The 13517-nt window shown below is 36.5% G+C and overlaps 1 protein-coding gene across 4 annotated transcripts in view; it reads right to left on the bottom strand.

Moving 5' to 3' along the window:
- LSAMP (limbic system associated membrane protein) overlaps nucleotides 1-13517 on the bottom strand; it is a 626714-nt gene that overhangs the window by 210804 nt on the left and 402393 nt on the right. For all 4 annotated transcript variants that reach the window (XM_021068414.2, XM_021068415.2, XM_021068416.2 and 1 more), the window contains 1 exon segment: nucleotides 6975-7100. In XM_021068414.2, coding sequence (XP_020924073.1) covers nucleotides 6975-7100 — 126 coding nt within the window.

Below are 13517 nucleotides of genomic sequence, written 5' to 3'. Positions count from 1 at the left end.
AGATATTCACACATAAAAATAACTGTCTATACCTGCTATACCAGGAAAGTATATACACTGGTATATACTACATTGCAGAAGTACAGCACAGGGAAATGTGTGTGATTGGGTAGCTTTGTTGTACAACAGAACTCGATGAAATATTGTAAATCAACTGTAATTTTAATAATAATAATTCAAAAAATAAAATCAATATGCAAGCAAGTTTCTAAAAAGAAAGTATAGCAAGATTTTTCCTTATTTTTCTGCTCTTTGAAAAGGGAAACTAGGAATATTAGAAAATGAATATAAATAATATGTGCTGAAGAAAGGGATTTAAACATTACAAGAAAAGCAGGAATTCCCACTGTGCTGCAGTGGATTATGAATTCATCTCCAGCAGCTCAGGTTGCACTGCCCAGCGCAGGGGGTTAAAGGATCCAGCGTTGCTGCAGCTGTGGCATAGGTTATAGCTGTGGCTCAGATTTGACCCCCGGCCTGGGAACTTTCATATGCCATGGGGTGGGGAACATTAAAAAAAAGAGAGAGAGAAGAAAAGAAAAAAGAAAAGAATATCATAACTAAACATTAACACATTAACATCATAGTTTTCACATAAAGGTGCTGGTCTGGATTTTGAAATGCATTATTATATATGCTCTTTCTCTGCCCAGGATATTCTTTCCTCCCTTATTTTCTTAGCCCGGTTCTATTCATCCTTGAAGTCTTAGCATAAGCCCCTCTCAGGGGAGCTTTGCTGGCCTTGCAGATTTTGCTATATGGTCCTGTTCTATCTTATTGAATGCTATGATTTTCTCTTATACTGTATAAATCTAATTAAGGGGTTATTCATGCAATTATTAGTTTAATACTCTACTTGTTGTCGAACTATAAGTTCCATTTGGGCAGGAACCATGTCTGTCTTGCTCTTCATTTTGTTCTTTTACAGAGTGAGCATTCTATAAATACTTCTTGCCAGAAGAACAAATTGTAGTCAAGAGTAATTTGAATATAATTCTGTATTGACAAAACATACATTTTAAACCCAACATATAAGTAAGATAATGAAAAGAAAATGTAGCAAGATTTTTCTTAATTTTTCTCTTCTTTGTAAAGGGAAAATATTAAAAGACAAAAACCACAAGAAATAAATACAAGCAATAAATAGAAGAGGTTGAACCATTATTTTTCTTTGAATGATCATTAAATAGTCAAGACCCTTTAACCTGAAAAGTACACAGGTTTGATTCTTCCACTACCAAAGATTGACTTATAGAACCTTCTGGAAGGTCCACACGACAAAACCCCATAGAAACAATTTCCTGAAACTTCAACTATAGATCACATATCCTCTGTGTAAAATGTGAAGTCATACTAATTCTAGCATGCTAGCTGAAAGGAGCATGTAATAGCTACCTGCAACATGTGCTCTGGAATTCAACTTAAAAAAGGGGGTTTAGTTTAACATTATGTGTTTCTCCCAAACCTATGAGGACAGAGTCTAGGCTGCACATATTAATAATTAGGTAAATTATAAAATTAGAAGTAAGATAGATGGTGCTATTAACATTAATGGAGTTTAAGAGTATCATCAGATAAGGATTCAAACTTGGAAATGAATTAAAAGAGAATGTCTGACCAAGCGAGCAAAAGCTAACCTCCAATGAGAAAGGGGATTTCACACTCTTCAGAGTCTTCCTAGTTCTTCCCAGAACAATGTTTTCCTATCCACCCCATAAAAATAGAAAATGTTTCTTTTTTAATTGAAGTACAGTTGATACAAAATATAAGTTACAGGTATACTACATAGTGAGTCATAATTTTCAAAGGTTATACTCCATTTATAGTTATTATAAAATATTGGCTATATTCTCTGTTTTGTACAGTATATTCCTGTAAAGCTACATAATAACTTGTACCTCTTAATTCCCTACCCCTGTATTGTCCCTCCTTCCTTTCCTCTCCCCACTAGAAATCACCAGTTAGTTCTCTATGAGTCTGTTTTTTTTGTGTTATATCCATTAATGTGATGTATAAGTGATATCATACAATATTTGTCTTTTGATATCTGACTTATTTGACTTAGCACAATACTCTCCAAGTCCATCCATATTCTTGCACGTGGTAAAATGTCATTCTTTTTTATGGCTGAGTAATATACCACTGGATATATATACCAATCATCTTTATCCATTCATCCGTTGATGGACACTTAGGTTGCTTTCATATCTTGGCAATTGTAAATAATGTTGCTATGAACACTGGGGTGCATGTATCTTTTTTAATTAGCGTGTTCACTTTTTAAATAGAATATATTTTTTACATGAGATTTCTATACATGGTTATTGATGTCAAAGCAAGTTTCTGGCTTGGACATGCAAACTGTATGGTACCTGCTAAGTTGTCCTCAGCCTACGGGTCTAGGTTCTCAGTGTGCCTTTTGAGGGTTTCAGGTATAGAAGCTAGTGAGGTTACGAAAACCTTTGTAAAAATAAAATGCACAGAAATTCTGTAACCATGAACAATCCTAACAGCACATGAGGCACATTTGGGAAAGGGACTTCCTCCGGAATGTGAGAAGAAAGATTTAGAAACAAAGTTAAATGAAGATGGGAGCAGCATTGCTCACAGAACGAAGATCAAACACTCCATAGAAAATACATGTTACGGTGCAATTGCCCTCTGGGAGTTACAGGATTATGAAAGTCTAACTTAATTAAGAGGGAAAATAGGTCACATTTAACAACCTCATATGTGACACATCATTTTAACTATACAGAATAACTGAAGAAGAGAGAAAAATTAAGAAATCAGAAATATAAGGAAGGCAACCATCAGATAGATCCATCTCTTTTCCTCCATCTATGTTGGGTATATGTTTTGATTTTGTATATTTAAAAAATGTACTATTCTTCTAATTTCCCTCTTTAATAATACTTGCAGTATACTTGAAAAAGAAATTTCAGATGTCAAAAGAAAGAGAAATAAAATGACCCAACCAAATTTTTTTAAAAGGACTGAATGATGAGATAATAAATATTCTTCTTTTCATACAAATATACTTTGCATCTCCTTTCCTCCCCCCATGCTTTGTGTCATCAATGACAGGTAATCAGGTACTTGTGAACCCTGCATGAAACCTTCCCCTTTTCAGGGCTCAAAGTCCCTGTGGGGTCCAGCTAATTACAGGTACATTTCCTCTGCAAGGCAGTCACACTCTGTACTGTTGAAGGCACAATTAATAATTGAACAAAGCTAGCTGGGGGTTTTTGCTTGCATGGCCACGGGTTGCAGGTAGCTTTTCTGTCACAGAGGAAGCAGAGTCTCTTCTTTGGGTGTTACCATGAAAGGCTTTGCTTTATAGGTTGAAGAGGATCACCCTCTGTTTCCAAATCATGAAAAGGAAAACACCCCCCCCAAAAAAAAAGCTCCTACTTTTCTGTATAGAACAGTGAAGGTAAATTCTCTCTCCTGTCACCAGGAATGTGATTATGATCAGGTGGTTATTTAGGTCAGATGTGAAAGAGATAAAAGAGTAGGCTTGGGAATTAATATCTGTTGTAGGGAGAATTGGAGTCTGTGAATGCAGCAGGGAGTTAGTTTTGCATGTGCCAGAAAAGAATTTGACCTATAGAGAAGGCCAAGATAGATTATAGGAGAATAAAGTCCTTTCCTTGGAGATATCATTAGGAACTTGATGGGGGCTATCCCCAAAGCCCTGTGGAGTCACAGATGAGTGCAGAAAATCGTTGCCCTGTGCCCCAAGCCATAGTTTTGAGCAGGAGTCTGTAAATATTCTGTAAGGACCAGATAGAAAATATTTTAGATTTTTGGTTATATATATGTGTGTGTGTGTGTATTTTATATATACATATATATGTTATTTACATATATATAAACACCCACAGACAACATGTATATGAATAAGCATGGTGTATCTTATTGAAACTTTACTTATATGCACTGAAATTAGAATACCATATTTTTTTGCATGTTAAAGAACAGAATTCTTCTTTTGATTTTTTTTTTTTCTGGCTATTAACTCCTTTAAAAATTACTCTTAGTTTGGAGGTAGTGAAAGAGTGAGGCAGGTTGAACTTGGCCCAGGGACTATAGTTTTCTGATCTCTGGCCTAACTACTGTGAATCTCTGCATGTACATCAATTTCTCTAGTTGATTTTGAAGTCTTTAGGGTTCTCTGAGTATATGTAAATGCTTTCTTTATTCTAGAAGATCTGGCTTGACCTTTGGTCTTTTAACGACTTGAAACATCATGAATCACCAAGTCACTGAGGGTTAAATCATATGTTTACTATCATGAAAAGTTTATTAGAGTTAGCCATGAAGATCTTAAACTCCTAGAACAAGCCTGGGAAGGCCTTGGAACTCAGGTCTGATCTCATTATTTTTCTGAACTGAGGGGATAAAAAAGAATATGTGCTTAGATTCAGGTCACCAATAGCATTTTTCCCTGGAAAAAAAGAAAAACTCTACTAGTCAATGGTGTACCAAAGGAATAGAGTATTTTTTATTACTGTAGTTCATTCCTTGATTATAACTAGAATATAATCAACCTACTGTCTTTCTTCCCTTCTTTTACTTACCACTTATTCCACAAAAATTTAACAGATTACAAATAATATACTTACATAAACATTTAAATTAGTTAGAAAAGGTAAGGCAATATGAATATAATGGTAAGAAAACAAGATGAAAGCAAAAATGTGTCTGTATATGGATTTGATGCCATAAAATCCCATATAGTTAAAATTCATTTCATTAACATGTAATTGATACATGATTGCCTCTCTCCTTTTACAGATTTGGCTATCAGTTTGGCAATAGACATTATGACGAAGGACTCATGACTATTTGTAAAAATTCATTTGGTTGATTTAAAAAAACAAACCATTGCTTAGAAAAAGTACAGGAGCAATACTGAAAACAATGAGGAACCTCCTCAAAAGGTCCTTTCAGAGGAAACCATGTAATACAGTTAACCTCTCAAAGACAACATGCAGAAAATGCAATGATTTTAGAGGATATCTTTTATAACATCCTTAAATATGTGCCCCAAGCTTTGATACCAAATCGTCATTCAGTTAAAGCAATTCTACATGGGACAGGTCTAGGTGGCATGGGATTGGGGGTTAATATAACTCCATTCAAGTAGAATGTGCCCTGGAATTTTAATTTAATCCAAGGGAAAGGTATGTGATAACTAGAGGTTCATACTTCAGATAATCCTTCATATGATCCCCCCCCCCAGGTGAGATTTAAAATGGGAAAGAGAGGATATTGAGTATGAGGTTGATCTCCCAAATAAATGCCTCATTTACTGTTTTTATATATCATCAATAAACAACAAATTGTGTGATTAGCAATTAGAATGGGTTTTGAGTGACATTTTCTTAAGAAATAGAAACCTTTAATAAGAATAGCTGCCTAAATAAAGGACAGTCCATATGTTGGTCCAAACTTCATCTGATGAATTAATTTTAGGACTAATATGAAAATGGGGGCTCATATTCTCACACCACAAAATACAAAGTTATTTAAAGATACTATAACCTAACACTTCCCTGGCCTTTCAGAAATATTCAGGGTTGTTTCCATTGTATGCCTAGTTTTGCACAACAAATTATGGTATTCATTTCACAATTAATATATTATAATCTAAATCTCTAGATATTTATATGAGAAACCTTTTCAAGGATATCAGATACAAATCAATTAAATGTTGGGGGCTATCTACCAAAATCAATGACATTTTATATGAATAATAGATCCATAACTCCTTTTTCTGGAAAAACTAAACAGCAGGCCCCATTCTACAAATACTGTGTCATTTGCAAAGGCATGGTTTTGCATATAAGGAAATATAATCTGTGGGGTTAAAGAGGATGCATGTAGTTAATCCTAAATAATTTGGGAAAATATTTAAATGAAGCTCAAAAGGCAGCAGGATCTCAGAACCCAGTTATAGTGATGGTGGTGAGAAAAAGGAGGGAAAGATGTGGGAGATAATTCTGAGAAATTATTTTCTGACTTTTATTGATTTAGCATCAATAGCTGGGGATCCATAATGAGCTCATGCAGCATTGTCCATGCCTGGTGATCCTCCACAGAGCCAGATGTTAGGGACAGGATATTAAAAGTCACAAATAATTTTGCATTATTTCTGAAAGATTTCTTCACAAGGTGCTACATAATTGGAAACTATATTTAAAAGCAAGGCAAAACACACACACACACACACACACACACACAGAGCTATGGAAATTTAATTCACAAAAAAATATTGCCTCAAGACACTCGTACACCAACCTGGCATATATTTTAGTCATAATATTAAGTCACCTAATGTATTTAATGATTTTATATTTGTTGCCCTGAGGGAGTGTTCCACTGAAAATGAACTATATCATGGAGTTCCCATTGTGGCGCAGTGGTTAACGAATCCGACTAGGAACCATGAGGTTGCGGGTTGGGTCCCTGCCCTTGCTCAGTGGGTTAACGATCCGGCGTTGCCGTGAGCTGTGGTGTAGGTTGCAGATGCGGCTCGGATCCCGTGTTGCTATGGCCCTGGCATAGGCCGGTGGCTACAGCTCCAATTCGACCCCTAGCCTGGGAACCTCCATATGCCACGGGAGCGGCCCAAGAAATAGCAAAAAGCCAAAAAAAAAAAAAAAAAAAAAAAAGAAAATGAACTATATCTTATCTATAAGTTATAGAACTAAATATATATAAAACATAGAACTAAAAAATATATATTTTATATACACTATAGGACTACATATTTTTTTTACCTAAGGTTGTAGACTTTATAGAGCTAAACACAAGACCAGAGAGGACCCTAAACAAGTCCTATGTATCCATTTTAATAGTGTTTTAATAATAATACACATACTTGCCTTTCTGATACAATGGAATCTCAAAAGCATGAGGATATTCTAAATAGCTTACGGAGTCTTAGAGCCTGAAGGCTTGCTTACCAGTTGGTGTAAGGTGTCTCCAGGTGATAACAGGTTCAGGACGGCCATTGGCCATGCAGACCAGGGTCACATTGCTGCCCTCATTCACAGTGACATCCGAGGAGATGTTGGAGATCTTTGGTGGAACTATAAAGACAAAAGTAAACAGACTATGTAACCATGTCAGTAAAAGCAGATTTGCAGTATTGGCTCATGAACCTGAAAGCAGCAAATTTGAGCTAAATTCCTTTTTGAATGAAACCATTTGAATTTTTGAGTTAAGAAGACTGTGTGGTTTAGGAACATCTTAGAAACTTAGTGAGTGGATTAAAAGCAGGGGTCTTACTATAAGGTTAAAATCTCCCCACTATGGTCAAGTGCTGCAGGAAGTACGCAGAGTAATATAATGAAAATATCTTAGCCCTTTTCTGATTAGAATGGACCTTATTTGGGTATTAAAGAGCATGCACATTTATACACATTAAGAATAAATTTTGTTATCACTAAGTATTACTTACATTTATTTTCTTGTTTCTATAAAGTGAATATAGTCCAATATCTCCTCCAAATGTAAGGAAAAGAAAACCCATGTTATTTAGTAACAGAATGCATAGCTGTGCTAATAAGCTGGGGTAATACCTGATTGCTTATAATTTAACCTCATAAGGAAACTATTGGTTAATCACAATAAAAAGCCTCAATATCATCTTTATGTGTGACGGGCCTAATGATACACCTTAGAGCTTAAAACTGAATTAATAAGGCCTACATCACAGACAGGTAGACATTACAAAAATTATTCCTAATACTATTACCACCACTACTACTAACACTTTCATAATAGCTAACTTTAATTAAGCATTTACTACACATTAAGACCTTATGTAGGTTACTTTACAAGTATTATCTCAATAACTCCTGATAATAAGGAAATGATATCCTATGAGTATTTTATTTATGGGTTGGAAACTATGTTATGGAGGAGGCTAGGTGAGAAACAGAAAACAGATTTAAATCTAAAAAGACTCTGGGGCCCACGCTCTTAAGCCCTACTTGAATGAAACTTCATCTTCACATCCAGGCTACCAGATGGCCCAAAATGACGGAAATTACTTTTTGGTGATGTGAGAAATGAGTCCCCAAGGGCTAGCTGTACTGCCGTCTGACTTTCTTCATTAGTGTTCAGGGCAGCAACATTAGATCTCATACTGGTGGGCTTAAGTGGAAAGTGAATTACTTACAAATTTCATCACAGAGGTTACACACTGATTACAAATTGCAGAGTTCATGCTTTGACTGTGATTTTCCTTTTTTTTTTTTAAACTCTTAGTTGTTTATGCTGTCCCTGAGAAAGTATGGCAGGAGGTTGGGAAGGAGGCAAGAGAGCATGAAGGAGTTCAATAATAAAAAATATCTTTATCTTATTTTTTCTCACTCTTTCTGCCCATTAGAGACTCTGTGCAGTGACAAATGAAACAGGAGCATTTTCTGCTTGTAGAAGCAGCTGCCTAATAACCATTCAATCCCTACAAATCCCTATTAGCAGTCATTGATGATGTTTGGGCAACTGACCAGGTCAGACTGCCACAAGGAAGAAGTGGGGGAAGATTATCATGACCTTTGCATCTTCTCACAATGACATCTTATATGACCTCTGGGTAGGAACCAGTGATGCCAAATCAAACCCAATGGCAGAAATAGAATGTAGTTGATTCCTGCTATTTAGCAATTTCTATTTCTGTTTCCTGTTTTCCCATATTAATACAGTGACTTGTACTATACCTTTCTGACTTTTACAATGAGGTCCCGAAAGATTATACCCATTTAACAGGAAAGAACATGAGGCCCCGAGTAAAATAATGGCTTGTCAAGGGTGATCTCATCAAGAAATATGGCCAGGCTTGGACCAAAGAGCTCTTGAGTGTCCAACTGTTCTCTTGTTTAATATTCACAGCTTATAATTCCCAATTAAGCCATGGCTCTGAACATCTCCAAAACTCTACAGTATAACATAGACCTATGATATGAGGGTGGTCAAGAATAAGACTTGGATATCCTAGGTACCTTCCTTAACAATCTAAAAACCTTGGTACCTAAAATTCAAACAGGAAGCTGTTTAGTAATTATAAGAGCTCTTATCACTCAATTTATAGTTAATTCTGAATTCCAAGACAGGACACAGAGTAAAGAAAAACAGAAGTATTCTGATTTAAATTAAAAAGTGGAGTGGGAAAGACTCCATATCCCTAATAAATAACCATGCAAATCTACAAACAGAAAATAATCCCCAATGGTCAAAATCCCAGAGAATTATTATCTATGATAAAAATTTACTCATATTGTCTCTATGCACTAAGGGCTTTGACTTTACATGGTATGCAGGTGGAATCACTTGCTCAATGTTACCCAGACAGGTGGTGATAAAATTTGGAATAAAATCTAGAATAATTAACTACAGAGCTATGTTTTGGCCACCTGATGACACTGTTTCTCCTAATTAAGGACAATATACTCTGGTCATGGGTCTCAGGAGCCAGAAGTTCATAAAGTGTTTGTGTTGCACAATTGGAAATGCAATCATGTTGACACTGTTTCCCACTTTCCTCTGGGTCACTAACCAATAGTTTCTACTCCATCAATTATCTATCTTCCTACTTTATTGTACTTTGTATTAGTTTCTCCCCATAAGCATTTATATATGGTGTAGTCTTTTTGCTCTAGAAAGAAATCCCTCCCCGAATCCCATCTTACCCTCTTATTCACTTGCAACCTTCCTATCTCCAAATTTCTCGAAGGAATTGCTCTACACCTTGTCTTCATTTCCCATTTACACTCCAACCTTCAGTGCAACCTGGTTTCTCTTATTAACCTCTGAAGAAACTGCTCTCCAGAAACTCACCGATTTGTTTGGATCATATTATTTCTAGGTCCAATGAACAATTTTTGTTATTATCCCTAATTTTCACTGAAGTATTTGACTTTGTTGACACTTTCTTCCTCCTTTTCTTTTCTTAGTTTCTTAGTTTCTAGGTCTTAGTTCATATGTCACCAAACTCAATTGCTTTTCCTTCTACCCCTCTGGCCAGGCTTCTGAGTTTAACTTTTGGGCGTCTCTTGTCCCATTTCTTAAAGATCTGAGGGTTTGATCACTGTCTTGTTTTTATATTATTCACTGAGAGTGATCTCATATACTCTCTAGCTTCAGAAGTTAAGGCCATGTGATTGATGACTACCAAATCAGTATCTTCAGCCCAGATTTTTCTCATTATCTTTATATCTACACTTACAGTGAACTAACTATTCTGCATCTTCATTGACTACTTTGCAGAAATCCAGGATTCAACATACTCAGAATTAGGGTTCCCCCAGAGCACTCGCAATTTGTGATTGCTTTTTCAGTAAAGATGTCATCGTGCAAACAGTTGCCAAAACCAAAAAAGAAGTTTTATCTCCCTTGAAAGCTCTCTCTCCTTTACTGCCCCCACATAATATGGACCTCCAAGTTCTATGGCTTATGACTGTTAAATATCTCTCAGATTCATTTATTACTCTCAGTTTCCTTCCTACTAGTCTTGTTTCAGCCATCAACATTTCTCTTTTTTTGCCTGAATTACTGCAAATGCATTACAACTAGTTCCTTTGCCTCCTCTCCCCAAGCTCACTGTCATTCATTCACCATACAGCAATCAGAATATTTTTTACCTCAATTGCAAATGTGAGCATAGTACCCTCTGATTAATCTCATTGCCCTCAAGATAAAATCAAAACTTCTTAATACGGCTTAATAGGTCATTCATGGTTAGCCCCTGCTTCTCTCTCCTACTTTCTTATTCCCTTTGCATTGCATTATCCAGTCAGATCAAACAACTTTTGGTTCCTGGAATGCACTATGCTCATTTACTCCTAGGCATTTAACATTCTTTTTTTTTTTTTTTTTTCTATATGGAACAGTCTTCTTTCAACTCTTCATGTGGTTATCCCCTTTCCCCCTTCAGGTTTCCAATTGTCATTTTGTTTTCTCATTTTTTTACAGGAAGATAGTCCTGTCATTCTCTACCCCACCCCACCCCCTCTCCTGGTTCTGTATTGGGTATCCCTCTTGCATCTTCACATACACCTTGAACTTCTTTCTCCACACGATGCTGAACCATAATTGCTGGATTATTTACCTATGCTTGTCACTAATCTGAAAGAGGCAAACAGGAAGGCTTCTTTCTCTCTTTCTTTTTTTTCCTTTTTATTATAGTTGATTTACAATGTTCTGTCAATTTCTGCTGTACAGCAAAGTGACCCAGTTATACACATATATACATTCCTTTTCTCATACTATCTTCCATCATGTTCCATCACAAGTGATTGGATATAGTTCCCTGTGCTATACAGTAGGATCTGAGCACTTATCCATTCTTTTTTTTTTTTTTTTTTTGTCTTTTTTTTTTAGTTATTTCTTGGGCCGCTCCCGCGGCATATGGAGGTTCCCAGGCTAGGGGTCAAATCGGAGCTGTAGCCACTGGCCTACACCAGAGCCACAGCAACGCCGGATCCGAGCCGTGTCTGCAACCTACACCACAGCTCATGGCAACGCCGGATCGTTAACCCACTGAGCAAGGGCAGGGACCCAACCCGCGACCTCATGGTTCCTAGTCGGATTCGTTAACCACTGCGCCACGACGGGAACTCCCACTTATCCATTCTAAATGCAACAGTTCGCATCTACTAACCCAGATTCCCAGTCCATCCCACTACCTCCCCCTCCCTCTTGGCAACAAGTCTGTTCTTTGTGTTCATGAGTTTGTTTCTGTTCTATAGATAGGTTAATTTGTGCCATATTTTATATTCCACATGAACATGCCACATTTAAGAGTTCTAATTTTAAAATCTGAATTATTAAGTAGGTAATATTCTTTCATTGAAATACATATAAGTTCTGCGTTAAAGAAGTGTATGATGTTGTTGTTTTTCTATCCACTATAAATTGAATGGCAGTTTCTAAAATAATGCTAACATCTAGTTGCACCTGGATACATGAATTCCTTCAGCTGTGCAATGAACCAGCATTCAGTAAGATTATGACACAGCCAGTCTGGCTCTAGCACCCATGATTTTCTTGTCCCTTCTCATTCTTTTGGTAACTTTCTTACATACTATGTCTGCCCTGGTTTTTGTGGGCATGTTTGTACAGTCCTCCAGGGTTCAAATCATTCCTTCTCTTTTTCTACTAGACTATTATCTCTGGTGAGTGATCAAAAGTGGAAATGCAAGCAAAATCAGAGACATAGTGGAGTGTTTTACCTGACCGAATCCATGCCTTCTTCTTCTGATAAGATGACCCGTTTTTACTTTGGAGAACCACCTCTCATCTCACTGTCATTGGTTTGTTGGGATTGTCAATCAGGTGACTTATTTTCCACAGCCAAGGAAAATGACCAAAGTTGGGCATTTCAGATTCTCCCTTCTGGGACCTTGCTTTTTACAAAAAACAGTTTAAAAGAGGTTGAAACTGACTGACTGTGTTAATGGCTCCAATTTTCTACTCTTCCCTGCTTCCATATCTTTTGCCATGCTCATACCCTCCCAGAGTGGGTGGTACACATTTTTTCCATTCCTAGACCATGTTACTTGTTTTGGCCAAGGATATCAGTATAGGTAATATAAGTAAAGTCTTGCAAAGTGCTTGCACAATTGTACTCACTTGATCCTCTGCTTCTGCTATCACCATGAGAAGAAGATGCTCAACTAAGCCTTTTGGTCCCAGGAGAAAGACGATGGGAACTGACAAACAGGATTGCCAGATAAAATATAAGGTACTCAGTCAAATATGAATTTCAGATAAACATTAACTTTTTTAGTATAAGTATATTCCAAATATTGCATGGGATATATTTATACTAAAATTATTTATTATCTAAAATTAGAATTTAACTGGGCATTCTCTATTTTTATTTGATGAATCTGACAACTCTAGGAATCCAGTCACCTACAGGGAAGCCCTATCTAGAAGTGTGCTGACTTGCATACTTGTGAAAAATAAAGAATAACTATTGTTTTACACACATGAATTTTGGACTGGTTTGTTCCTCAGCAATAGGCTGCCAATACATATCATGAAAGAGCAGCCACGTGAAAGGACTTATTTTTCTCTAGTGTCTGCAACTTGCATGATGCATGTGAGATGCAAGATTTTGTGCTTTCCATGGCAAGATTTTTCTGCCTTTACTTTCATTCTGTGAGCTATTCCATATTCTTCCAGTGTATCACCCCCCTTCTTACATCAAATTAGCCAGTCAATTTCTGTTGCTTAAGCCAAAGAATTCTAATTGTTGTGAACTGAGAAGCAGTCATAATAAGGGAAAATTTGAAGAGGAGCCTTTTCATAGAAGGAAAAATTTGTCATCTCTACTTAGGTATTCATTGGGCTTCCACAAAACCAACTTAGTTGCATGCTTAGCATTGGTTCATATCTACCAATGCACATTACTTTAAAAATAATCCTAGGTTTGCAAAACCATCTAATTCTAGCTGTGAATGTTTTAATGCCTTTATCCTTGGTCCCTAACTGGCCAG

This window comes from Sus scrofa, chromosome 13, assembly GCF_054392235.1.
Source record: "Sus scrofa isolate SSC_HxYL_T2T_F1_AM1 chromosome 13, Sscrofa_HxYL_maternal_Yorkshire_Landrace_v2.0, whole genome shotgun sequence".
Classification (NCBI taxonomy): Eukaryota; Metazoa; Chordata; class Mammalia; order Artiodactyla; family Suidae; genus Sus; species Sus scrofa.
The sequence above is the reverse complement of the archived record's forward strand: the minus strand, read 5'-3'. Positions and strand labels throughout refer to the sequence as shown.